The sequence below is a fragment of the Oculina patagonica genome, chromosome 5 (assembly GCF_052425735.1).
Source record: "Oculina patagonica isolate OP01 chromosome 5, crgOcupat, whole genome shotgun sequence".
NCBI classification, from domain to species: domain Eukaryota; kingdom Metazoa; phylum Cnidaria; class Anthozoa; order Scleractinia; family Oculinidae; genus Oculina; species Oculina patagonica.
In genome coordinates this window covers 21,315,026-21,342,716 of record NC_135762.1, presented here as the reverse complement: position 1 = coordinate 21,342,716, position 27,691 = coordinate 21,315,026, and the positions used below count along the sequence as shown (strand labels likewise).

The 27,691-nt window shown below is 37.6% G+C and overlaps 2 protein-coding genes and 1 non-coding gene across 4 annotated transcripts; all 3 read left to right on the top strand.

The window, feature by feature from the left end:
* Positions 1-255: 255 nt before the first annotated feature.
* LOC144653244 (uncharacterized) lies at positions 256-2,367 on the top strand. The gene is made up of 3 exons (XM_078513194.1): positions 256-661; positions 1,185-1,379; positions 1,923-2,367. Exons 2-3 carry the CDS (start codon positions 1,197-1,199, stop codon positions 2,190-2,192), a joined length of 453 nt encoding a protein of 150 aa, XP_078369320.1. The 5' UTR covers positions 256-661; positions 1,185-1,196; the 3' UTR covers positions 2,193-2,367.
* Positions 2,368-2,546: 179 nt separating this feature from the next.
* On the top strand, positions 2,547-27,595 carry LOC144653220 (serine/threonine-protein kinase Nek1-like). 2 transcript variants are annotated; one of them, XM_078513165.1, is made up of 39 exons: positions 2,547-2,909; positions 3,090-3,125; positions 4,365-4,425; positions 5,099-5,140; positions 5,308-5,363; positions 5,980-6,063; positions 6,227-6,294; positions 7,633-7,719; positions 7,948-8,002; positions 8,182-8,225; positions 8,342-8,422; positions 8,542-8,617; positions 9,582-9,684; positions 9,852-9,921; positions 11,363-11,492; positions 12,035-12,094; positions 12,502-12,570; positions 14,262-14,321; positions 14,798-15,018; positions 15,353-15,446; positions 16,043-16,076; positions 16,398-16,450; positions 16,905-17,015; positions 17,124-17,195; positions 17,588-17,692; positions 17,797-17,825; positions 18,049-18,086; positions 18,196-18,287; positions 18,487-18,610; positions 20,336-20,944; positions 21,687-21,948; positions 22,196-22,280; positions 22,600-22,838; positions 24,373-24,440; positions 24,828-24,914; positions 24,995-25,071; positions 25,399-25,557; positions 25,970-26,102; positions 26,391-27,595. In XM_078513165.1, the coding sequence occupies exons 1-39, from the start codon at positions 2,793-2,795 to the stop codon at positions 26,399-26,401; spliced, it is 4,002 nt and encodes a 1,333-aa protein (XP_078369291.1). In that variant the 5' UTR covers positions 2,547-2,792; the 3' UTR covers positions 26,402-27,595. The 2 variants fall into 2 exon arrangements, with proteins under 2 accessions (XP_078369291.1, XP_078369290.1); XM_078513164.1 differs by having other exon boundaries at positions 2,549-2,909; positions 17,121-17,195.
* Positions 11,166-11,283, top strand: LOC144655765 (U6 spliceosomal RNA). Its single transcript, XR_013571216.1, has one exon. It is a non-coding gene; the product is annotated as a U6 spliceosomal RNA (small nuclear RNA).
* Positions 27,596-27,691: the final 96 nt, after the last annotated feature.

Here is a 27,691-nt window from a genome sequence, read left to right as displayed (position 1 = left end):
GTTATACAGCGAATCGGTGCCGCTTACAGATAAAGAAGTTTTTGTTGCGCTAGCCATTCTTCTCGTCTTTGCCTTCTGAAATTAGAACAAGTTCCCACTAGGTGAATTCTTCAAAACAAATTTCCTTGATTTATCTCTGTGACGAAACGTTTGAATGCTAATTGACTTATTATGCTCAGTCAAAGTGTAGAAATGAATATTTTTCAAATTTCGGTAGGAAGAAAGGCAAAATATTTCCTTTTTGGTCACCGAGAACTGAAATGTATCAGTACGTATAAAAATCCCGATTTCTGATTTAAGAAGTTGAAAATGTAAAAGAAAGATATGGTACTATTTTAGTGCATAGTAATCGATAAAAAAAAATTGAGAAAAGTGGCTCGATTCTCAATTTTTGCGTATTTTTAATTATACGCGATGTTTGGAAAATAAATTTTTTGAAGTTTGATTTGTTCGAATAAATGGGAATAGATATCGGTAATTTTAAAATGTGTACGAATTATGGCAATTATTCAATTTGAAATGCGCGCGCTTGTGTAATTAGCGCGAGAGATTCTAAAGTCATTCGGTTGCTAAGTTCACTTAGCTTATTCTTCTGTTGCCAGCCAGCTTGGAAGGATACTTATCATTTTTGAATTGCATTAACGGCAGTAACTTCTTGAAGGTATGTGAAACAGTAAGGCCTAGGCCATTTCTTTCGCTTCCATTTGTAGGTCCGCAATATGTGATAAGTTGTAAACCGCTTAATTTGATTGAGGAGATAGTCGTGTGGAATTTCTCGGAATAATCAGATTTCTTTATAGGTCTGTTAGCAAACATTTTAAAAGAATACACGTAAAAGCAAAACCGTATCAGCTGAATTAGAAAAGTATGTCGAACAGAATTGCAGTTTCTTTTTATAACATGATATTCAAATATTTCTAATTTTTATATTTTGATCGCTCAGGGCAAAATGCACAGGCATTTTATCGATCAGATGGCTTTCGCCCTAGATTTTTTTGTGATCATATAACAGTAAAAATACTAAAGTTCCTAACTCGCAAAGATGATTGGACTGGATGCCTGAAGTCTTAAAAGGAATTGTAACTGAAAAGTAAACATAATACTTGCGTGTTTCTGATGTAGCCGGGTGCGGTTAAACTGATTGATTTAAAAATGTTTTTCTTCATTTTTTATTTTTATCGAAGTGATTGATCGAGATGAAGAAATCCACGGTAGATGCACCTGGCAAGGAAGCGGAAATGGATCAAGATCATCTTAAAATTGTGCGCTTTTACCGAGAGAAAATGGATTTACAACCAATGCATAGCGCGCTCAGGAGTTTCAATGTGCAGGACGGCGCAAGGATGTCAGGCGTATACGAGATTTACAGAAATGATGAGGTCAAAAATAATCATTTTCATGATTAACGGTGACAGTTCCCGCCGATATGATAATATGTATCATGATAATCGTGTCTACTAAGCTTAATTTAAAATGCGCTTAAATGATCTTAGCTTCCAGACTAAACTGAAACGGTATAGTCTTAGTAGCAAAGTCGTTAGTCTTTGTACTTTCTAATATTTTTTAACCTTTGAAAGTTTTGCCAATATTAAGATGTTTACTATCACAGGAGGGACCTCACCCAGTTACGTCAACGCCACGAACAGGGATTTTATACTTTTTCAAAGTAATTCATCAACTGATTTGTTTCAAAACGGTCAGCATGGTCAGTAAAGACTAAGTCAATGGAATGTTTCGCTATGTTTCAACACCACGCGCCACAATTCATTTGTTTGATGCTATAACTAATACGCTAAAACGCTATTCAGTAAAATGTATTTTATGCTTACAAACTGCGCTATCTTCACAGAAGTTTGAGTTTCATTTTCATAACATGAATTTAAAATCAATTAAATTTTAAATACATACATGTGTTTCCACAGATCATCTACATTGGAGGAAACCCGTATTTCAGCAACATCCGGGATTGTCTGAACGCACATTTTAGCGGGAATGATGGTCTTCCTATTGGACGATATCTGAGTGGTCCTGGAAAAAGACGATGGAAAAACGTTTCTGTACGGTGGATGACATGTCTGAATCCGCCGGAAATAGTATATTATTTGCTAGAAGATTACCAGATCAGACATGGAGGCTTGCCGATTTATAACAATGCCCCTAATGCGGATTCAAGGGACTGGGACTCTGACTGAACTAACTAAGCTTTCTGTAATGATTTCGCTCGCAGCTGGTATCTTAAATATTTCAGAGTAAATGGACGATTTAGCGACATTCTATCTGATAGAGAGCGTTAGATAAAGAATTTTTTCGACTTGTTGTTCAGTAAACGGCGAAGATTAAATAAACTGATATCTGAAATTGTCCTGATCATTTGATATGATTCCTCGTTCCTCCTCTCCACCGCCTTGGGCTACAACGTACGCGACTTCTCGCATATCTAAAAAAATATATTTATTATTGCGGCAATTAAGTTTACTTCAATTCCAAAAGTTCCCAACAAATTTACATTTTCCCGAATTTAAAAAAGTCCAGTCCGTTGTAATTTTCCATTTCAGCTTTTGTGCGCACGCTTGCATTAGGAAATCCGATGACTATATTTTCGCTTCGTGCAGGCTCATACATAACGAGATTTCTTTCCCGGGCGCCATTTTCCAAACTTTTCCTTCGATACGTTGTGTTAGTTACGGCCGCAGATTTAACGAAACCCTTAGTTTTTTTAACAGTCTGGTAGAAATGCCGATGAAGTTTCGCTGCTTCGTGGAAAATAAGCTCTAAGAGGTTTAACTGGAGAAATGGATCGTTACGTGCGAGTCAAGAAGATCGGCGAAGGCTCGTTCGGAAAAGCGTTGTTAGTGAAGAAGAAGACGGATGGAAAACAATATGTTATCAAGGAAATCAGCATCTCCAAGGTGTGTTGTTTTGAGATTTATAGTCTAAGGTTACGAAAGAAAGAGTATATGGATGTTAATGATCGTAAAATACGGATTCAGAATATTTGCAAATTATTGTCGCGAACATTTTAGAAGCTGAACCCTTTTAATAGCTAAGCTTGATGAACTCAACTTCCGTTTTATGTTTTTGTTGTGCAGATGTCTCCTAAAGAAAGAGAAGAATCCAGAAAAGAGGTAACATTACAGACATGAGACAACGCATATCGCTATTTCTCTAAAATTCTTCCATTCTCACTCCACAGATTGCCGGCTGTCATCTTCATTTCTTTAGCTTATTGTGCATAATTTTCGCGATTACTTTAATCTGACTAAATGAAGGGAATATTTAAGGGAATATTTAAACATGCATCGAAAATATTCCATAACTGTTTATGTTTTGTTTTTTTGGGCTACCACACCAGATGAGATTTTAAATGTGGGTTTATCATTTTTGGCATTTTTTTATTGTTCAGTAGACTTGTTACACTACAGTACACTACCACAATGTAGTTGGTACTTTGTAAACAGTGTAAACTTTTTTCTTTTGAGCTATGCCCATAAATGTTTTTGGTTACCATCAATGAACAGGCAAAAATGATTGAGAAAGTGAAAACAAACTGTGGTCTAATTAAAGATTAAATTATTTCCTGATAGCTGTGTTAGTTTTGCAATGTTTTATTGTTATTTGACCCCCACCAGGCTGGTTTTCTGAGTAGTACCCCCCCCCCTCACTAGCTGGCTCACATCACACCACTGCTCCATGTCAGGTTCTAAACAAGAATATTTTGTTTTGTGGGCTGGTCTCATAATTATAATCACATGGATAAAACACTGACTGACTGACACAAAATAGTTTTGTTAAAATGAAAATTAAAATAATCTCATAGCTCAGTTGGTTAGAGTGCCCAACTGGTATCTGGGAGGCTTCCGTTGGGACTCAGAATTTTTCTTTGTCCCATACTCGTGTCATTGTTGAAAAATTCATCTTCATTATTTATCACTGAGATTAAAATTTACCATCTTTATTACTTATTACACACTAATGATTTCCACATTGCTGGTCCTATCGGTATGCAGGACGTGTGTCACAAATCAACCTAGTAAATTGCCCAGCTCACCACGAGTCTCTCATAGCTTAGTTGGTTAGAGCGCCCAACCAGTATCTGGGAGGCCATGGGTTCGATTCCCGTCAGGGATTCAGAATTTTTTTTTGTCCCATGCTCGTGTCATTGTTGAAAAATTCATCTTCATTATTTATCACTGAGCTTTAAATTTACCATCTTTATTATTGACATTGCTGATAGGACTAGCAGTAGGCAAGATGTGTGTCACATATCAACCTAGTAAATGGCCCAACTCACCACGAGTCTCTTGTGGCTCAGTTGGTTAGGGCGCCCAAACATTGTATCATTACAGTCTTTTCGTTCCTCATAGGTTAAGGTTTTAGCCCAGTTAAAACACCCAAACATTGTGTCATATCAAGAATCATTTGAAGGTAAGGCTTGGTATATATATGCAAAGAAATACCATCGAAAATAAAGTAAGGGTGTAGGTTTCAGATTTCCACCAGCCTGCCTCTAGAGACAACTTTCTTCATGGGCTAGATTTCTTTTCCTGCTCAAAAGTGTCCACAATTTGGCTTTTCCTTCCCCTCCCCCTCCCCCCTTAGCCTCATTTCTATTCCCCAGGAAGCATTTTCTCCTTTCCCCAATCCTCTCCCGAGAACGAATCAAAGATGGTGCTCACCCGATCAAAATGTGTTTGAATTTGCTCGCTAAATACGCCTGGTTTGCAGGCTAGGCCTGAAAAGTTCCATGCTGATGATACAGCTCTGCAGAGATCTGTGTAGTGTCTCTGATTGGATGTGGAATTTTTACGCACTAGTCGTGACCAATCAGTGACAAGCTACAAGGGTCTCTGTGTCATCATTGTCATCATCATCATCATATAAAATGTATCTCATGTAGGGGAATATCTGTTTGCTAAAATGGTTAGATTTCTACCATTCAGAACTAGTCTTGTGGTTCAGTCGTTACCTGCATGTAGAAATGGTATTGTGAAAATAATTAGACCTATAAATGTTTTCTTGGGTAATTTTTGTGTTGTTTTCTTGGGTGGATGAATTTATCCTTATCATGAAGTAATCTTTAATTTATTTTTTCTTTCAGAAAATGGAAATCTATACATTGTTATGGATTATTGTGAAGCAGGTATGTAACTATATACAATTATTATTAACGACTCATTCTCATACAATTGTACAAACTGTCTCTTGTATCATGTATACACCCAATTCAAAAGAAGCAGGAAACATTTAATTGGTCTGGCTTAGAGTCTATTAACAATTAAAGTTAATCAGCTGTCAAATGATCTACAGGTGACTTGTATAAAAGGATAAACAGCCAACGTGGAATACAGCTTCCAGAGGAACAGGTCAGTTAAACACCACATCTCCCTTATTGCAGTTTTCAAAGACACGCAAACTCTAAAAACTCAAAACCTAACCAACGATTGCGCTTTTGGCTGACGTCAATCATACAATGTTATTATGGCAACAGCCAACGAACCTTGAAAAATAGAAACAAACAAAAATGATCAAAATCAACCAATCACAACTGACAGATGTGACCTTTTGACCTGGTTGGAGTGAACTTTTGTTTCCCAAGAGGCCCGCTAAGATGATTGATGGCAGCAAAAATTGCAAAATGTTTGATGAGGTTTGAATTTCAGAGTTCGCATGTGTTGTGGTTTAATTTTATCTTTGGTTTAAAATTTTTCAAACCAGTTTGATTTTTATTTCCCTTTGTTTCAGATTATGATAATGAATAGAAGACAATGAAAAATAAAAACCAAACTGGTTTGAAAAATTTTAAACCAAAAACAAAATTAAACCACAACACATGTCTTTGAAAATTGCAATACTTTTACTGTGGCCTTTCAGCAGCTGAGAATTGTACATATGTACATGTATACATTTAAATTCAGGAGTCTGTTAGAAGAGATCCATCCATACAATCATGTTCTTCTACTTACTTATACTTTGTTCCAGGTTTTAGACTACTTTGTACAGATCTGTCTAGCACTAAAACATGTCCATGACAGGAAAATTCTTCACAGAGATTTAAAATCACAGGTCAGTGAAATTAAAACATTAACAAATTCTTTAATAATAATGAGTACTTTTTTGTAAATAATGTAACTCTTAATGGCAACTTCCTGCAACCTAGGTTGCCTCTCTGCCTCACTGTGCTTCTGAGTGACATGATGCATGTAATGTTTTTTTTTTTATTTTGTAGAACATATTTCTTACAAAGAGTGGGATAGTCAAGCTAGGAGATTTTGGAATTGCACGGGTTTTACACAGGTGATCAATAATTATTATGTTATTTAAAAACAATTAAGCAAATGTGATTTATGGTTAGGGTGTATTAACTGGGTGTTTTACCATCTAATTGTATTGTACACTGTATATAATTATGTACTATACATTGAGTAATGCTATATAATATACACCTAATTGTAACATTGTTACTGGTATATTACAGGGCTCACCAAAACCCCTGTCCGGTCGTCCGGGACAAGTAGATTTTCCTGTCGGGCAAGTGACTTTTCATGCTCACTTGCCCGAGGAGCAAGGGCCCAGGCAAACCATCAATTAACTAATTTCTTAAACAACGATTTTGAAACAAAGAAGTACATTTTTAGTCTATTTGTCATGGGTAATCAAAGGTTATAAATGATCTTTTACAAAAACTAAAGGAAGTTTTGAACGAGGCTACTTTGAACAAGGCTTCACGACAGTGATAAATTCACTGTTTGCAAGCCTTTAAGACCTTAATTTTTGGTTCTTATTTTCCATAGAATCAGCCACTCAAAAAAGTAAGGCAAAACAACAATTTTCTACGTTTTTGTTTTGTTTTATTTTTGTTTTTTTTTGGGGGGGGGAAGGAGGTGCAGGGGGTTCATGAATTATTAATAAGTTTAAGAACCTGGGCAAGTGGGAAAAGTGTCCGGGCAAGCAGAATTTGAGAGTTACTTGCCCCATGGGAAAGCTGGAATCAAAGTTTTTGTCGAGCTCTGATTAAAAACAAAAATGAAAAAGCCAAATAGGAATTAATTCGCTTAATCATCATACAGGGCTGCAAATAATTTTTTCCCTTGAAAGGACTTACGTCCGACTAAGTCACCATTTTGATTGGACAAAACAAAAGTGAGGTTGGACATCATATTACAGTACTGCTTGATATATGAACCTGCTAATATAATGCGTTGTCAATTGCAACACAGAACATTGGTGTTTGCCAGGAAAGCGAAAAAAAAAGTTGTCTGGACATTCTGTTTGACCACAGTTGGAATTCATCAGACGTTGGCAAATTGTGGTCGGCCAGTGTCCGATGTCCGACTGTTAGTATTTAGAGGAAGGTAGCATTTACAGGAAACTCACAAGTTTATATCTGTACACATATTAATCCTGTAACTGAAGAAAAATTGATTTACGTGTATTTTGAGGCATTTTGGGGTCGTTTCTATGGGCAAACATATCATTTTAATGCCTATTGTAATTAATTCATAATTGTCTTTTTCCATTTGTCTTTTTCTATGACAATGTTATCGCAATTACAATAGGTGTATATGGCTATTCTAATAAACTTTAACTACAATATTAAAGCTATGACTAATTATTTTTCTTGTTTTTTTTTAGCACTGTGGAACTAGCTCGCACTGCCATTGGTACTCCTTATTATCTGTCTCCAGAAATATGTGAAAACAGACCTTACAATAACAAAAGGTTTGTTAGTACTTTGTCTATTGCACACACAAACCAGTAATTGGGTAAAATTGAATCAAACCACAACAATTATCCTGCTATTCTGACATATCTTATCTAATTTATGCATATGTACAAATTAGTTGATGTGATGTCTCATAAGATTTTATTAACTTAATAAATGTAGATGTAGATGTAGATATATCCTGTATCATTCTAAAATCAACTGCTTTGATTGTTTTTTTTTAGTGACATCTGGTCTCTTGGATGTGTTCTCTATGAGTTGCTGACCCTCAAACATGCTGTAAGTATTTTACAAGTAGATCAGTTGAACCTTTTTCTTTTCAGTGGAAATGCTTGTGAGCACTTCCATTTCTCTTAGTTGCTTTACAAGAAAATGTAAAAATGTCTGACTTCTTGCAAGCAGTACAAACTGTAATCATGTTCTCACCAATTTTAAAACCATTTCATTTTTCACCACAGTTTGAAGCAGGAAATATGAAAAATTTGGTTTTGAAAATAATAAGGTAAGAGTGCCTTCAGACAGGATTTGACCAATAAATTGTCTTTTTAGATTGATATATAATGCACAGCAGTGCAATGTGGAATGTGATCATGTTACATTTGTTCTCTTTTTTATCAGGGGTTCATACCCACCCATCCCATACAAATATAGTGCCGACATCAGAGGCTTGGTTGCACAGCTGCTGAAACGCAATGCTCAGTAAGTACTCCACAGTGTCAGAAAAGCATTATGATTGTAAAATGTTTGTAATAACCCTATTTTAATTGATGTGTACTTAATTGTAAGATTAATCACTGGCTTTTTGTGATTTCTTGTAGTGATCGTCCATCAGTTAACTCCATCCTGAAGAAGCCATTCATTCAGAAAAGAATTGAGAAATTTTTGTCTCAAGAGGTAGTTGTGAAAGTAAACTAAGACATCGTTCTTTAGTTAATAGAACTCAAATCCTGATCAAGCTTTGATACATGCAGTGATTTGCCAGAGTTTGTATTATTGAAATCACCTACATGCAGGGCTGCAAATAATTATTTTCACTTGAAAGGGCATATAATTATGTCCTACTAAGACACCATTTTGGTTGGACAAAACAAAAGTGTGGTCGGACATCACCAAAAACAAAAGGTCACTTACAAGTTATCACTTATGATTTATGATCAAAAATTGTCCGGACATCATGTCCAACCACAATTTGGATTTTGTTGGACATGAGCAAATTTTTGTTGGCCAATGTCTGATGACCGACTGTTATTTGCAGCCCTGACATGTACATGAAACTGCTGCCAATATGGACATGGATACATTATGGGGCTGTCATTAAGTTTTTAAAAGGCTGTTACTTTGAAGTTATCCCCTGTACAACCCTCCAAGTTAAGACCATTTTAGTCGCCATGGCAACTAAAATTTTGGAGCTGGCGACTAAATTTGAACCAAGGTCGCCAGCCTGGCAACTAAAATTGAGAGGAAGGATTGAAAGCATCAGCTTAATTTGGTGACTAAAATTTTTCACTGGCGACCAAAACTTGAGTAGTTGGTGGCCAAATGGCCACTAAGGAAAAAATAAACTTGGAGGGTTGCTGTAGCATTTCTGACTCTGTGCACAAGTGTAGCCAATTGACATCTACACCCAATAACATCAAGTGAGCTCAGTTGTACATGTAACAGGTGCTATACAGGTTACAACCCTTAATGACATCCCTGCATTAATTTTTTACCATTAAGCCAAAATGTAGTAAAAATAGGTTGAAACTATCTTAAAACTGGCTAAGTTGAAGTTTTGAAATAAAGAGCTGTTATCAGTAATGAAATTGTGAACAGATTAGCTTCATTTATAAATAAATTTGTATTTTTCCTGCCGCAGGTTATGGCAGAAGAGTTCAGCCATACAGTGATCCATCGTAAGCCTCTGGGTGTGTTCGGCCAGCAAAGATTGCCTCCCAAACAACCTGTTAAACCTGCTCCAGGTCAGTTATCGCAAGTGACGTCACAGTTTGAAGTGATGTTGTGCTCAGATCTATAGATCATCGTCAGGTCTTCTTGTTACTAAATAAATGTTTCAGAAAAATATTTGGATTATGTAGTCTTCAAAATCTTTGATGTTGTTTGGTTCTACAATCATGTGTATTTTCAGTTCATCAAAAGTATAGTGACCCAAAAGCCAAGTATGGAGTGTCTGTTGCTAAAAAGAAGCCTCCTCCAAAGTAAGGATGACATTACATGTAGTGTTCTCTTACTTGACAAAGTGCAATCAACATCTGATTTCTCCATATGCATGTACATTTATTTAATTAATAATAAATTAAGAAAATCATATTTTAGCTGATAAAATGTTTTTTGAAAAAAAATAATTGACAACTATGCTCCAACCTCCTGTAATATTATAGGGGGTCAGAAACCAGGGCATATCCTAAGGTCAGTGGTGACACCCCAGCCCTGAGATAGAATTCAACCCTAAAGACTGCCACAGCCCACAGCTAAATGCTATAAAAAGCATGTTTAATGCAACCTTGTTGCTTGCACCAAGTTTTTTTTTAACTGAAAGAGGTCTTTGGAGACGTTTTATTAACAACTTGTAGCATCACAAATTCCTGTGACCTTAGAGCACATCACAACTATGCTGAGGACAGACAGAACTCTAAAATGTTAAAGTGTATATGACATGAAAAATATTTCCTGCTTATTTGAAAGGCCTTTCAAAATTCAGTAGAATGGCGTTTTTCTTTTTGAAATATCTTTTTTCGTTTCAGAGATATTGACGTTTTTGTATTATGCAAATTAGATCAGTGATGACGTCATAAGATTTGACTCTAAAAAGTGGTAAAATACTGAATAAACAATATCTCTAAAACTATTAAAGCACTGTTCTTGAAACTTGGCACCACAAATGTGCATCACAAAAGAAACAAAATGTCACTCTTAGGGCTTTTGCCATGACAACAGTTTTGCTGCTGGTGCTGTCTCAATAAAAACTGAATTTCCCAGTTTTTGTCTTAAACCAAAAACCATCTAGCGCAGCCAAACTGATGGTGGGAATTAAGGCAATATGGGAACTATGTCTGTTCTAAGCAGGACCCTTTGTCTCACTTTAGAGGTCAGATATGGGGATATTTGTCTTTTTGACAGAGAGAGACTGGAGCTGAAAGAGTTGCTATGGCAACAATACTAAGGGTGTCATTTTGTTCCTGTTGTGATGCACATTTGTGGCGCCAAGTTTCAAGAACACTGCTTCAATATTTCTAGAGATATTTTTTATTCAGTATTTTACCATTTTTTAGAGTCAAATCTTATGACGTCATCACTGATCTAATTTGCATAATACAAAAGCGTCAATATCTCTGAAACAAAAAAAGATATTTCGAAAACAAAAATGCCATTCTTCTGTATTTCGAAAGGCCTTTCAAATAAGCAGAAAATATTTTTCATGTCATATACACTTTAAATGTTTGTGCTCCCTTAATGACAGCACACATACTAAAATTGGAGCTATACAGAGAAGATTAGCATTGCCCCAGTGCTTGCACCAAGTTGTTATTTTATTCAGATTTGAGAACTTATACATGTATTACTAAGTTTCTTGTCTGGGACATGTTAGTTAACTTGTATGAGAATTAGACTTTAGACAGCTGATTATATTGTCTTTAGGAGGCCTAACTCTGGAGAGGCTGGAAAGAAACCTTCTAGACCAAGTAGTGCTGCTCAAGAGAAGCCTAATGATAAGAGAAAAGAACCTGATGCTCGTGAAAGGAGACGCAAGGAAATGGCACAGAATCAGGTAAAGATTCAGCCTAAAGTTATAGACTAGAGTGCAGTTTGTTTGATTACATCCACTGGTAAGCAACATATCAGGCAGAAAGCACTACTGTGCCTAGGGTGGAGAAACACACTGTTACATGTTTTGAAGTAGGCAGCAGCAACTGGAAGAGTTGGCGGCTATAACAAGCCAAGCTTGTTTGTTGCAAGCTGATTGCCCTGACCAGACTAACTGGCAACATTTCATCAAGTAGCCGGTAGAACTCTGATAGTCACTGGCTTGTTTTGAAAACCCTGTATGCCTGTTTCATTTGCCGAAGCTACAGTTGACTCTCTTGGCTTATATTCTCTCCAGGGACTTTACCGGTGATATGCTTCTTTAATGCTAAGCAATCTTCTGTGTGCATCCATAACTTGATGGTTGCATACTGTACATTTACCATTAATTTTCCTTAAATTTGTCAAAAGAATGTCACACAAAGACAGTAAAAATCCTTCAATGAATCATTTATTATTTTAAAGATGAATTTTACAATCTGTGTTCTTTTGATGGTGTTAATATAGGAGCAGGTGTACCAGGATTATATGAAGAAGGTTCAACAGCAAAGATGGGAACGTCAACAGGTAATTACACTGTTATAATTCAGAAAGCAAATATCATTTCGCTTTCCAGCCCAGTCCCCCCTAAAAAAATGAATAAAAAAATACAAGAGTGATTTAGTAAAATATGTAAAAGATTTTAAAGAGTAAAATATGTTTTTTTCATTTTTTACTACTGATGAAGGCAGCAATGCCAAAAGGTTTAGTTGTACATTGAACTTTCCAGCATTGAAATTTACAGTATCCAATGTGTTTGTTTTAGTAAAACGTGAGCGTTGTGTTACAGTTCATGTTTTATTAACCAATACTGAGACTAAAATTAACACTAGTTCTGGTGATACTTGTATTCTGTATAGCCCCCATTTGCATGCTGTGCTGTTTTTTTGTATGTAGGCTATCCAAACACTGACAAAACAGTACTTGATTTTCAGCGTGATCAAATTAACAAAGCTAGAGAGCAGGCTTGGAAAAACACTCTTAGTGTTGGGCTCAGTCCTGAGGTGAGATTTTCTGAAGCTGCACATATGAGTTTTGGCTGAAATTACTAAACTACATTTATGCACCCCTTGGAGCATACAGGGGGGGGGGGGGGGGACAGACAGGAAACTGAAATTTTGTAGAAAGTTGGTGATTTGAACGACCCCAATTCTGCAAAATACCCTTATGGGAAATATAAACCCAAACAAAGACCTTCAACTCTTAAATTATCGTGCCAGAAACCTCCAAATATCCTTGTCTAGAACAGTCTACTCATGAAAACAAAACAAAAAACACACAAAACAAAACAGTTGGCACCCTCTCCCACCAAAAAAAACCTTTGCAACTTCCTGTCACTTTTATTTTAATCAAGTATCTCTTAGAGAATGTACATAATTATTCAAACAAGTTTCTTTACACAACACTGTGATATGTGGTTAAGTTTATATTTTCTTATTCTTATCCTGTAAGAAGAAATTATACAGTCAGATAACTCTTTTCAGATAATTTATGATACATGTAGCTTGTTTCTTTTAATTTTAAATTACTTGCACTTACTTAAGCGTGTTTACACGACAGAGAAAATTTGGTTCAGACCAGTCAAAAATTAGTCCGGACCTAAACACTTTTGTAGAGAAACAGTCAACTTTACGTGGGGCCATCGGAGTCTATATGGCCCTGCGACAACTTGACTGTTTCTCTACAAAAGTGATTAGGTCCAGACCAATTTTCTGATGGGTCTGTACCCAAACTTTTCTGCCATGTAAACGGTCTTTTAATGTGCCAAGAATGCGTACTTAGAACAGAGGCACTCTTGAGAAACAAGAGAATATTTTGCAAAGTGGCAGATATTATGATATAACAAAATTATTAACAAAATGAATTTGAACAGTAACAATAACTTTTCTCACAGTCATTTCTCACACTTATTAATTGTGCTTAGCACATTTATTTTTGTATCATTCATTTGCTTTCATACATATTTATTTCCTAGAACTCACATTTTTGCCATTCGTGAACAACCCATCTAAACCAGCGACATTTTGAAACAAGTCTCTCGTTTTCAGGAGTGCGATATTCAAGCATGCCTCTATAAACTCCAAGACAAATGTCTTCAGTCCGGTTTTGTTCTTAATACCTGCGCTCAATTGATTGACTTGATTCTGCTAATGCAAGACACTATCTCCTCTGGGGTATGACTGCATCTTTCAGTCACATTTTGAAAAGAACAAAGTAAACATTACAGACAAATAAATAAAGTTACCATGCAAGCAGTAAAGGTAGAAATTATATTCTTAAAACTGCTTTACATGTAATGGCATTGACGCCCTGATGCAGCCAATTGTTATTAACTTGCACCTAAATAATAAAAATAAGTATGGTATCTATATGCGTGCATACTAAAGACATCTGATAAATCTAAGACTAGTAACTTAATTTGTTGAAGCATAAATAACACAAATGTAAAATATTGTGTGAGTTAAATTTAAATAAAAACTAACATAAATTAAACTTAAAATTAACATAACAAGTAAAATAAAGTTAATGAAGATTAAAATAAATAAATAAATGTACATTGTACTGATTTGCCTGAAATGGAGTGTTTGTGATATAGGACGAATACTTGAATTCTCTTTATGTGAATAGCTAGATTACAATGCCTCTATAATGTCTTGTCAGTCACAAAAGTGCATGAACCATTTTTGTTTTGTAGAAAGAGAAAAAGCCTTCAGATCCTTCTGCAGAAGCTAAACCAAATCAACAAGAAATATTTGTAAGTACTATGATGGCTCATTTCAGATTGAGGTGGGTTCTCTGGAGCTCTCAAGTTTTTGCCTGGATCCCCAGGCTCTTGTTAAAACACCCCTTGCCTATTTCTCTCGCTTGGTATTCTTTGTGCTGCTCATTAACTAGCGGAATGCCTGGAAGAGGCTTGGTTATGGATGCAGAAAAAAGTTCTACATAGGATTTTCTAGTTAAATTTGCTGACTACAGAAGTTTAAACAAGATACAAAATTACACTAAGTTTACCTTATGCTAGCCACACTGTAAAGAAGATGCTGCCTCTTTCCTCTCTCGTTGTATCATCAGGTGAGGAAGTCTGAAAAGAAAAATGGCAGTGGGAAAACTTGATCTTATATTTCACTCATATCTTGAGCACTGTCATGCTCAAATCTAACATTGTTAAAGTGTATAGCATAGTTACATGAAGCACTGATAAAGATTGTTTTCCCTCACTTTTCTATGTAGAAGAAGCAGCCTCAAGCAATGCAGAAATACCAAGCAAAGGGAGGTGACAAGGAATCTAAAGAGAATAAACCAGCTCGTCCATTGTCAGCGGAAGAACGGAATAAGCAACCGGCAGTGAAAGTGGCTGGTAGACCTGTGTCTGCTAATGAGGCTAACAGGGCACCAGCTGGCAAGCCTGTGAACTTGGCTTGGGATGCAGCTAAACAGGGACAGGTGGATAGGTGAGCCTCTTAAAAAGGGTGTGGTTCGCACATATGATGCAGCGTTGCTTATGTAGGGCAAAAACAATCCTTGATTTCTTTGCTTTGAGAAAGGTCGGAACATTATGCCCATGATTTGAATTGGATCTGGGGAAAGTGTTTGCTTTCCAATTTTGCCATCCAAGTTCAAGATATGAGTCTTTCAAATACCATTTTATTGTAATCTTGAAACATCATTATGAGTCAGAGCAGAGTATCCTTTTCCCTCCGTCTCAGAATAACGGAAAAGGAGACTCACAGGGAACTTTGTTCTAACTTGGTGAAGTGAAACAGGTTTTTTTGTTCTTCTGTACAGAGCTGCTGGTGCCGGAGCTGCTGAAAGAGCTCGTGTCTTGGAAGAGTTTTGGAACAGAAAGAGAGATGCGCAGAGAAATCGGGCTAGGGGACAGGTATGATTATCTTCTCATGACCTGTCTGCTTAGCAATGTACTGAAACTGTAAGGAAAGAATTCATAACTCTTGCCTTCTTTAGTTATGCTGGAGAGCAGTCGTAGATCCCATGCAAAAGCTTGGTAGTGCTGTCCAAAAAATTGTAGTACAAAAAATGAAGTCATGTTTTATGATGTACAAAGCAACCTAAAAACCGAAGCAAATCACAAGATAATTGCTTACTTAAAAGAGGTATCTTGAAAAAAAATTGGTCGGTTTTTTCAGGATAATCGACCCTTGGTTCTTGTTACGTCTGGTCTTTTCGACCTTAAAAATTTGCATTTCAAGGTTTCTTTCAATTTGAATGTAACTTTCACAAGAAAAAAGTCTTAAAATACGTTTATTGTGGTGTGGCTTCTTTTAGATTGGGGAAAATTGCAACATGGATTACAAAAGATGAACTTCAAAACAGTTAGTCAACTATTTTTTTCCAGATGCGACTGGCTTCTTAAAAAAATATTCGAGGAAAAGGAAGGCTGTTTCTACTACAATGTTAAGAACGACTTCTGACATATGGTTTTCTAACTGCTTTGTATTTCTTTTTTCTTTTCCATAGAATTTCAATGTTCTTCCCGATCATTATCCACCAGGTCAGTAAAATGCTTTACAAAAACTGACTACCTTATTGTTACTTATTTTCGCGGGAACTTAATTTCGCGGGACTGAATTTTCGCGATTTTGCCAAAAATACGTAATTAACATAAAAAATACAAAAGAAAAAGTTTGAAATAAATTTTCGCGGGTCTTTAATTTCGCGATTTGTTGAACATCGCGAAAATCGCGAAAATTAAGTCCCGCGAAAATAAGTAACAATAAGGTAACTGAAAATTTAATATTGTATATTTGAGGCCCCCTGCCTTGTATTGGTCTTTCTCTGTAATTAACTATCTTGTCGTATTTACTACCTGCAGCAAACGTTCCTCCCAAAAGAGATGCGGCATCAGGAAAGGATGCAAAAGAAAAGGTTTGACTTAAATTCTGTTTTTTAAGTAACCTACAATTTGTGTAATTGTCAATCTTTCATGTATTGTCAAACACGAGAGGCAGTGTATCATCTGGATATCCAAACACCGAGAAGGGAGTTGAAAATGCGACGCGCAGTGGAGTATTATTGATGAAATTCGAGGTGTTTGGATAGCCAAAGAAACACTATCGCGAGTGTTTGATATATCTTCTCAATCGAAACAAAAACTAAGGAGTAAACGGCGAAATAACATCGTAAAATCTATGCTAAATCGGGTATCCAAACCTCCTTCACGGTTATGATTTTCTTTGTTTTAACTTGATAATTATTAATGTGTTTGAGAAGTTATGTGACAGAAAGAGACCCAGAACTGGATTAGACCTTCTAGTAATAATATTTAGCCCCTATCCTAGCTTTGCAGACTTAGACTGTCTCGTTCTTTGTTTTTCTTCAGGAATATCTTGCTCGTTTGGAGGGGATCAGGCGCCAGAACTTCCAAGAACGGAAGGAACTTCAAAGAAGAATGGCTGGATTGCGTGCTCCAGTGGAGGTGCCGCCAGCACAGGTAACGAACGCCTTTAAAAGAAAGATTTTGCCAGGGCAAAAGTTTCTATTTCCGGGGCTTTTCTTCTTCTTTAATATGAAAGCGTAAGATCTTTTTTTCTTGCAGAAGGAGAATGTGATGATTGCAGGAGATCCGCGTTATGATCCTGCAGCCAGGAGAAAGAAGATTGCTGATCTTAAGGTAAAAAAAAAAAATCAGTTAACTGGGAATCAGTTATAGGTGAAAATATTCAAAGTATTGTATTGAAAGTGGCGCAATGGATATCTCGTCCAATAGGCGAGCAGCAGAGATTTTTTGGATGACAATACAGTATCTAGGTTCTTGTGGTCTTAGTTTTAAGGTTGGTCTGTGGACAAGACGCCAATCAAGGGGCGAAGTCATGACGAGATGTTATTATTTTTAAAAGCTATTTTGTAACAATTCTTGACAAGAATAAGTTTCAATCCCAGTCGTTTCCCAGTCTGTCAATTTGTGTTTTTATAGCGATTTTCAGTCTTCAGAGGTAATTGTGTATTTGCTTTAATCAAGCATTTATTGAACTCTGTGAAAACTGTTTTGATTTTTAACTCCAGGCCCAAGCAGAGGAGCGAGCTACTATGTTACGGGCTCAGCTTGAACAGAGAAAGAAAGCGATTCTGGAAAGAATTAATAAAGAAGGCAAAGACAAGCTGGAAAAGGTTGGAAATTGTAAACGTAGTTTTTATTAGTTGACGTTTCTATTAAAGCCAAAAAAACGTACATAAACTACTTATGAATTAACGAATTTCACTTTTGTTACCAGGAAAATCAAAGACAAGATCCGGATAAAAGGTACATATTAAGTCCTCTGAATTGTTATTATTCTTAAAAAAATTCAATAACTTGTTTAATGCACGTACGTTTAGCGAATGGATCTAAGAAGCCTCCCTAAGAACTCACATTAAATTTGTTATAACAAATAAAAAACGAACTGAAACTGAACTACCCATTAAATGAACAGAGTTATAGCTTGCCTTACTTATCTGCTTCTTCTTCTTTTTTTTTTTTTAAACAGGCCACTCCCAGCCTTAGCGAAATACGAAAGGCCAGCAGGTATGATTTCAGTACAACTGTAATTCAAATACAAATAATTATATTAGTTTTGTATTTTAAATCCATGCATCTCGAATTTTGTCTCACAAAGTTTATGGACTTTTCACAGAGCCTGCCCCAAAACCAGCAGTCGCCCCTGTAGGCCTTGAGACGGCACTGAAAGAAGTTGGGGCCACCATGTTATTCAGATCGAATTCCGAGGTAAGCTACACAAATGTACTAGAGCTAGATCATACACGTGCGTCAGTTTTGTGACTTAGTTCTACAAGTTATTACTTCTAGTTTCAAATGGTCACCTTCAGTTGCAACAAGCGGAAAATAAATCCAGTTTTCTGTCTTTCTTTGCAAAACAAGTAATTGTTACCCACGGCGATGTTGTTTTTTGTAACTGTTGTTTTAGAATGATATTCGCAAGTTGACAGAAGAGGAGAAGCAGGAACCCTTGGCACCGCGCAAGGCCTGGGGAGAGGTTCCTTTTCAGCTGCGTGCTCTTCCATTGGAAGTGACAGCGTCTGCGATGGAAGGTAAGTACATGATATAACGGATATATCTATTTCAGCAGTTGTTACTACAGAAACCATGCTGATCTAGACCAACTGGTTTTGACAAGATTTAACCAAAATTCAAACGGGTTTGGTCCGTCGAGCCATGATTCGTAATTTCTGAGCAAACAACATTTATCTTTGCCAGAATTTTCTTCCAAATAGAGTTGACACAGTATTTTGATCGTCTCTGGTTAGATACTCAACTCAACTTTTGTGGTTGTATATCTTAGATATTAGAGAGATTAAGCTTGACGTTATACGGCAAACGGCAAACGCGAGGTGGCCTTTCAGTTTTTTGCCTTTTTATCGAATTCTTAAATCAATCCCTCATGAAAATAGGGAAAAAATCCCACATTCACGACAAAAACGAAACTACTCATTTCCGCGCACGAAAGCAAAACAGCAAACGGGAGAAGCTAGATTTTTGCCGTTTGCGGGAAAAATAAACGCCATGCTTAATGTATCTATTGCCTTGTTTTCCCGCGCGTCTTTGTTTCGCCATGCGGGAATTTAAACTAAGGCATGTTTGTATATAACAGACGTGTAGATAAATCCATTATTTGCTAGATTCGCAATCCATATCGGAGTCTTAAGGTGTGTTCACATTTACATGTAACTCGAAACATGTTTAGAATAAACATGTTTCAACAAAACATGTTTCACCTAAACATGCTTGTTATTGCGCTGTTCACATTAGGTGTCAGTTTCAAACACGTTTTATGCCTGGTGTGTAATTTATGCGGTCTTACGGTTTTTGAAACCTTTGGGCACTCGCCTACTCACCGCATGTCCGCCATTTTTAATGTGTTTAGTCTGAATAAGATCATGTTTGAAACTACCTCGTGAGGTAGTTTCAGTCATGATCAGAATAATCATGTTTCTATCATGATTCGCGCTATTGCTGGTTTTCACTGTCACGCAATCCAAAAATAAATTCGAAACCATTCAACTACAGAAGCTATGAATTTCAAATATTATAGATGATAATTAGATAAACAATTTCTCTAAGTTTCGGGTCTGTGCGGTGTACCGTTCGCGAGTTATTTTCCGAAACTTTCCACGCAAATTTATAAAGCTTAGTATGGAGACGCCATAACTGTGTCCTTCCGAGGGACACAGTAATGGCCGCCGTGATGTCAGAGAAACCATCTGGAACTCAATTTTGTTTACAACAGCGGCTATCCTTGGCTTAAGAGCTAGTACACTTTCACATAAACACCACTTTTTATATCTGAAATGTTCAATCTGCACAAAATGGAAAGGAAAGGCCTTTTTTCAAACAAAACAGCTTTGTCACGGCACTCAGCTTGATGTCACATACGACGGAGAACTCAAATATTCAAAATGCTCTGTTTTAAAAACGAATGACACTATCGATCTGGAAATTTGCAAATTTATATATTTTTAGTTTATCTTTCGCCTAATGACAACGACAATTTAACAGGGCTAGTGAATTTTGATTTCAGAATTTTATGACGTAACATGAAAACCAAGAATTCACTGCCTGATGTGAACACTTCTCACAACGAAACATATTTCATTCGTGATCAGACTAATCATGTTTCCGCCTAGTGTGAACATAACTTAAGTCTGTTTATTCAAGCGTTGACCTGGTTCAGGAATTTGAGTAAGTTTAACCGTCGCTTGCACAGTCGCAACCTTCTAACTCGTTATCTGTTGTTGTTGTTTTTTTATCCATTTCAGCTACCTGCGCTGAAGATGCAGTGTTCAAACCCGCAGGCGACCCCGCCCGGAAACAATGGGGCAAGCCACAAATGACGCAAATCATCTCCGCTCTGGGTAACGCCAAGCTTCAGACCGCTACAACTGCCATAGGAGGCGGTGACGAACCGGACGCTGCAAGGAAACCTCAACTTCCGGTTGTCACGCAATCATCACCTGCTGCGCCAGCCACAGTAATGGGTGAAACTGTCACGGTGCAAAGTCCCACCGTGCCACCCATGCTGGGGGTGACAGTAGTGAAATCACCAACCACAGATTCGCCTAAAACTGTTATCGTGAGAAAGGATAAAGTTGAAGAAGCGAGCTCTCAAGGAGGAGCGACCATAACGATATCAGGAAAAACAGAGGATGATACTAAAAAACCGCTTCCCTTAGAAACAATCTCCGAAGGAACTAAAGAAGGCGACAAGGAAGATGTTACTTTAAAGGCAGAGAATTCAGAAGACTTGAGTATAGAGGATGTGGAAAATATAACCGACGAAAAGGCGACTGACACTTCAGGTGATAAACCAGCACCAAAGAGTCCGGTAAAGGCCTGGGGAGAAGAAAAAGCCAACACACCGACCGAGGGTAGGTTTCAGTTTCGCATCAAAACGTTTATTCTCCTTGCTGATTGCCGTAAATGTTTTTAGAGTTGGTTAGGAGAGTTTGTTAAAACATCACGACCATATTCCCCTATAGTTGAAGTTAGAAGGGGGATTAAACTGGCTAAGATGGCGATATTGTAGTGGCCTTCAAATCCTGGGAGAGCACTTCCATAAAAAGTGACAGGGGAGAATAGTTGGACATTTTGAAAAGAATTCGAACCCCTGACTCGAATTCGTTTTCGACCCTATTATGTGATTCCACTGAAAAAGAATAAAACTTGGTCCTGTCCAGGTTACAATTATTTTGTGGGCACTACAAAAATGTAACAAAAGATGGGGGCCATTGCGCTAGTTTTTGTGCAAAATGGATGGCCATTACAGTAAATATACGACCCGCGAGGTATATATTAGGAACCGTTCTAGTAATCCGAATGGGTAACTATCGTTTCCCACGCCATGATTAGGATGTCTTCGTACCTTTACCTTTGACTTCAGGGGTGAAGTGGATCGTGTCTTAGTATTACCCGGGTGCTTAATGCTTAATGATCACCGTTAGAGCTACGTCCCGGTAGCTTTTGTCGTATAATACGGAAAAATATGACAGGAACTTCACCCCCTCCTTTCGAGAATCGGTTGCTTTATCCACTTTGCTTGAACGATTGATTTTTGTGTTGTTATATTAAAGAGAAATCAGTTGCTAATAACCAATATTGTTGGCGCTTAAGGTGTTCCACAGCAAAAATCTCCCAAAAGTGCTTGGGTACAGTCTGATAACAGGGCGGCCTATCAACAGTTCTTGATCGCATCACGCAAGCAGGCCGAACAGGAATCCGCGTCACGCAAGGAGACTGACCAGGAATCTGCGTCACGCAAGCAAGACGATGAGCAACCAAAGGAAGCTCTTTTTGAACGGGTTGAACGTAAAGAGGAAAAGACAGACAAGGAGGCTGAGGACCTTGAAGTACAAGATATTTCAATTGACGAATCGTAAGTGAGAAGAATTTTAGTAGTCTAGCGCTTTAGACCTCGCATTATTCTAGACCCGCTTTACTTAAGCGAAAGAGACTGTGTACACCTGCCTTGTAGGAGATTACTGACTGAGAAAAGGCATAAAATTGAAAGCAGTGAAACCACGCTTGCACTTTTTCAAGACTTAGCAATTAACAATTAAAAATTGTAACCTAAGTAAGTAAATGTAAAACATTAAGGTAAAAGAATGTAACTTTAATTTCAGATCCTTCCACACGGCTGACGGTTCACTCAACAAATCTCTGCGAGCTGCAGAGCTACAAACAGGAATTTACGACACGAGTTTTACGGTAAGTTATTTACCTGTGTGATATTACCTACATTAACTTTATGCATTTTTAACTATCTTTTTTGGGTTCTCAATGTACTTATTTTTCGTTTCTGTTTTTGTGGTCGTACTTGCATTCACAATAGGCTTGAGTGCCTAACTTTATCTGGTTCGTCCTATCCTTTATCAAGGAAAGTGGCCAGTAGCGATGCGATTTTTTCTCTGTTACGGACACTTTGCTCTGTCCTTTCGGTGCACCTATAAGAGAGGTTCAACTGCATCTAGTTTTATTGCTTGCCAGATGATATGATTTTACCTTTTTATGTATTGCATTATCGCAGAGGCTTCGAACCTGCTCTCTCCCAAACTTAAGATTGTTGTTCGAGACTGTCTCCCCCGGACGTGTAGAGACTACAGGAGCAGAACCGGGGGAGGAAGAGGAAGGTGAAGGGGACGACGAACAGGAAGATAACGATGAGCAAGAAGATCTTGAAGGCGATGACGAGGAAGAGTTAGACGAAGAAGATGGAGAGCTTGATGACGAAGATGACGATGAAGACGAAGAATTGAACGTTGGAAGGTATGAGGAGCGTGTCATGAACGTACACCTGATTGAAGAAACGTTGACCCATGAAAAGCATAAACGATAAACGATGCGACCCAGATGTTTACTGTGAAATCGGAAAAATGTAGTCGTCGTCTGAGACAGAATGAACATTATAATAAGACAAGCTGCATAAATCATGCTCTTAAAGCCCTCAAAGAAAGAAAATATCTTGAGTGTAAATAAATGAAGTATTATTAATTACCAGTGCAATGCTGTCTACCCAGAATCCCATTCGATCTTATCGTTCATGGTTAGTGCTTTTCACATGGTCAACGTTTCTTCAATTTGCAGTATTTCGACACGTTGTACAAAATTTTGTCCAAGTCAGAAAATCTTAAAATAACAATTTATTAACTATAAAAGGTTGGAAAAATGCTAAAGAGGTCTTAATACCGTAATGATTCGATTTAGCGCCCGGGGCGCTTATTTAGTTTTGGCACTTCAAGGGAGGGCGCTTATTCGAGATAGTGCGCTTATTCGGGACAGGGTGCTTATTTTTTTTTAAGAAACAACAAAATGTTCAAAACAAAACTTTAATAATTATTAAAATAACTAATAATAACAGAAACTTAACAGTAACAAATTGTTGAAAGTTCAGTTACTTTTAAAAGAATTGTTCATTTTAGCAGTAAATATATACAGTCAACTCTCGTTAAAGTGGACACGCTCGGGGCGTCGTTTAGTGTCCGTAATAGCGAGAGTCCGTAATAACGGGAGTCATTTCCAGTCAAACCTTATTCGTCGGGGATCTGGATTTTGTCCGTAATAGCGAGCGTCCGCAATAGCGGGGTGTCCGCAAGGCGAGAGTTGACTGTACATGTACGGTACGGCGAATGCTAATGAGTTTATCTATTCGACGTCGATGACTTCAGTAGGGGCAGTTATCCACAATAGGGGGCTTATTAGAATAGGGGCACTTATAAGAAGGAATGCACTTATTAAATATAAGAATGGGGGCGCTTATTGGAATAGGGGCGCTTATTGACAAAAACACACTCGAAGGGGGGCGCTTATACGGAAGGGGGCGCTTATTGGAAGGAGGGCGCTAAATTGAATCATTGCGAAAAGCCAAAATAGAATAAAGACAGATTAAGACGGATAACGATTCATTTCGAATGATGGACTTGAAAAATTGAGGATACTTTTTCGAGATGAGACAAGACAAGACAAGACAAGGCAGTAGGCTGGAAGTCGTGTTTTGGAGAAGTAGAGCGGGAGCGGTGCGATAACTGGGAAATATCATTACATGTAGGTAGCCTCTAACTCCTACATGTAACACCTGATTCTCTAACGCCTGATTCTTTTTGCACTTCATTTTGCTGGAAGTAAGCTGTTTAAAAAATAGATTACGAGCTACGAACTTATTTGTCCCAAACTCTAATTACATATTAAAACGATGCATTATAATGTTTACCCTGGTTTACGATTTGATCTCAAACAACACTCACATTTCGACTCTCCGTCTCGCCAAGTCTTTCGACTCATTATTTAATATCCTTTTCTGTAGCGAAGAAGACGAAAATGAAGAATTCGAGGACATGTTGAATTCCATGAGGGATGTACTCGTTAGCACAGGTAAATATATCTGTATCTTTTTTTATTAAGGGTTGTCGCAGGTCAGGTAATTTTATTTTAAGTCAGGAAAGATTGACATTTTGAAGAAAAGTCATGAAAAATTCAATTGAAATTATAACAACTCTGATTTAATATCATTGTGGTTGGTAGGAACATTTCAGGTCAATGTGATCTCAGCGTTTTTTTGGATGCGGAGGCTGGAGGCTGTTCCTATATATCTGTCATTTTGTATTTTTTGTCCAGGGAGAGTTTATTTTTGTCAGGGGAAAGTCAGGGAATTTTGAAAATTGATGTCTGTGGCAACCATGTTTTTGTTTCTGTTTTATTACACTAATCGGCCAATACTTGACGTCCTTTAGCTTGTTAATGTTATGTGGTGTATCTCAGGTCGCTCTCCTTCGCCTATGAAAGGCATGCGTGGAACAGCTAACAGTCTGGACTGGGATCACAGTGGAGACACGCAAGCTCCACAAGGTAAAGTAATATTACCTCAGTATGTGTGGGCCTGGTCGTGTCTGTTCATCGATTTATGTCATTTTCTGTTTATCTTACAGATGATGAAAGTGACGGAGTGGAAATGGAGAGATCTTCGTCTGAACTGTCGAACCTAAACGAAGACTGGGACTCGGGTAAGCCAAGAATTGTTAATTCCACGCGAATAAAGTAAGAGGAAGAAATATATTACGGTGAAAGCTTTCATGTGTTTTTCACGCTATTCAACTTAGCGTCCTTGGCGTGCCTCCTCCTCGAAAATGACAGTAAATAGTATTGAAAACTGTGTTTTCTCTCTTGCTTCATGTTACACAAATTTCCTGGGAATCGCAAAACAAAGCTCATCCCAATGGCAAAAATTTATCTCGCCAAAAAAAAAAAAAAAAAAAAAAATTAAAAAAAAAACCCCGCGCAGTTTCAAAAATAAACTCATGGCACATGCACACTGTACTTCAGTTTATACCGTGATGATGATGACGACGAAGATTCCGCTAAAAAAGAGGAGCGAGAGAAGAAGCGACTGGAGGATGAAGAGAGTCTGTTCCAAAGGCTTGAAGAGTCACGGCTCATGCTTGAACAGGAATTGGGAATTGACAGATTTCTTCGAGTGTATAAGTTCCTTCAGGTACAAAAACCTCTCTGGTTCGTTGCCTATCTCTCTGTCTCAGGGTGCAAAGAAATTTTTTCCAGCTTTGGGCAGGCTGTAGCCAGGATGTACCCGAAAGTAATTTTTTCTATCTCCCAAAAATTCTCATAAGCACGATCAGGCCCACTAGCCCACTTACAAAATCCTTTAGCCCCAGGCTTTCAGACACTAGCTTCTTTGCATGCTGTGTCTTCAGGCCCGAGCCTCTTTCTAGGTCGGGCAGTAAGCCACTTCGGTCTTATTTTTATTAAACGGCTAGCATTAATGCTATTGTCCAAAATTGTACAACACCTCGGTCCATTTAAATAATTATAAAAGCATAACAAGGCTTATGTTGGCCATAAGTTAACATGACAATTAAGTTAGAGATGTCTATTTGTTTTTTTGTCAGGCTGTCCAAGAAAATGAAGACGACAGCACAGAAATCAGCTCAACAGGCGAGATTAGTGAACTGCTGGGAGACAAGGAGCACTTGTACCCCAAAATACTCTACCTTGTTATAGCAGATTCTGCTTACACAGAAGGTATGTGAGCTTTTTTTCATTGGATCGTCTTAAGTCTACAATTCTACCTGCCTACTCGCTAACCTCACTTAAACTAGGACACATTATACAGCTGTCTGATAACTCAAAGGTCTGTATAACTTGCGAGGCTTTCCCCTTTTTCCTTTGTCTCTTGTGACTAGCTTTCCCCTTGATCAATGCGGCGTTACATACAACCTCGTTCCCTGGGTGGGGACGGGTGAGGACCCTGGGAATGTTATTGTGTTTCACACAGATTTCTACTAATTCTGTTCTATTTTTTGTTTGTAGATAACCAGTAAAAAAAAGGTGTTGCTGCCATTAGTGGATGGATTTTTCTCCACTCAGAGTTACAGTGATGCTTGCCGTACCAAGCTTCTTCATTTTTTTAAAATTTTTACCATCTTATAACAACTTTCTTGTGAGTTCCGTTTGATTTGACCATTCACCTTCTAAGTGATGCTGACATGGCAACTGGACTGGCGGGAATTGTATTAAACTATTGCCACGTAATTCCACTTTCAGACTGCCTATTCCGATTGGTCAAAGCACAGAAACCCATGAAAACGAAATCAACAGGTGCCAAATATTTATCAAAAACTGTCGATTTGTACGGTGGTACCGGTTTTAAACCGAGCTTTTGCATGCAACATACCTGCGATACGACTTGTTTCGTCTAAATCAAACATGCAAGCTGCTTACGATTGCCACGAAGTTTTCGCATGTAAATAGGACCCAAGTAGTTTCCTAAGGATGTTGCGAACAAACTTTACCGTCTAATATTAATTAATTGGACTACAAGAGACATCTCTAGGCTCTTCGGTACATTTGGAAGTCTAACAACAAAGTATATTTCGTACAAGTATGACGGAAGTCATTCTGTAAAAACTTTTGAACTTGAAAACACAACGAGCTATAACATTGATTAAATTTTGAGAAATTAAACAGACAATTTTCTGTACCCATTTTTCTCAGATCTGAAAGTGCAAACAATTTGAAATATTTTTGTCACGGCTACTAAAATTGCAACTTCAGTTGCGTTCACGAATTACAAGTTACCGTTACGCCGGCGTGATTTGTAGTTGGTTGAATTGCGTTTAATGTGTGTAAATACAAGGTCTTTCCGGTAATAGCATAAAAGTAAAGTGTTCTGCGATTTTTTTTTTTGTCAAAGCCAAAAGGTCGTGTGTAACTTGCTTTATTTTTAGTGTCTTTCACATAAAATAGTGTTTAGTTAGCTTTAAAACGTGATAGTAGGTCTCTGTACTTAAAGGTTCGTGCATGTGGTTTCCTTTGCAGGTCGGGTTCTGGGCCTTTTGTGCAACTTAATCTCAAAGTACAAAATAAGTCTTTCTATCCAACATGACGATTTTGTACACGTCACCAAAACATGCAATAGGGATATTGCACGCACAAAGGGGCTGTTAAGTAAGTTATAAGTTTAAATCCATTAATATATGGTAGAGTGAGAATAAATTTGAACAAATTAACCTCGAGTTCAGTTGTGTTTTTTGTTGAATAAAGTCTGGCCCTTCTCATGCATTGTATTACGCAAATAACCCGGGACTTGGACTTGAGACGATAGCTAACAT

Coding starts and splice junctions, on each gene's coding strand:
- LOC144653244 (XM_078513194.1), top strand. CDS start 1,197: ATGAAGAAATCCACGGTAGATGCACCTGGCAAGGAAGCGGAAATGGAT. Junction 1,380..1,922: donor AGATTTACAGAAATGATGAG/GTCAAAAATAAT, acceptor GTGTTTCCACAG/ATCATCTACATTGGAGGAAA.
- LOC144653220 (XM_078513164.1), top strand. CDS start 2,793: ATGGATCGTTACGTGCGAGTCAAGAAGATCGGCGAAGGCTCGTTCGGA. Junction 12,095..12,501: donor AAAGATGGGAACGTCAACAG/GTAATTACACTG, acceptor CTTGATTTTCAG/CGTGATCAAATTAACAAAGC. Junction 21,949..22,195: donor GATATTTCAATTGACGAATC/GTAAGTGAGAAG, acceptor CTTTAATTTCAG/ATCCTTCCACACGGCTGACG.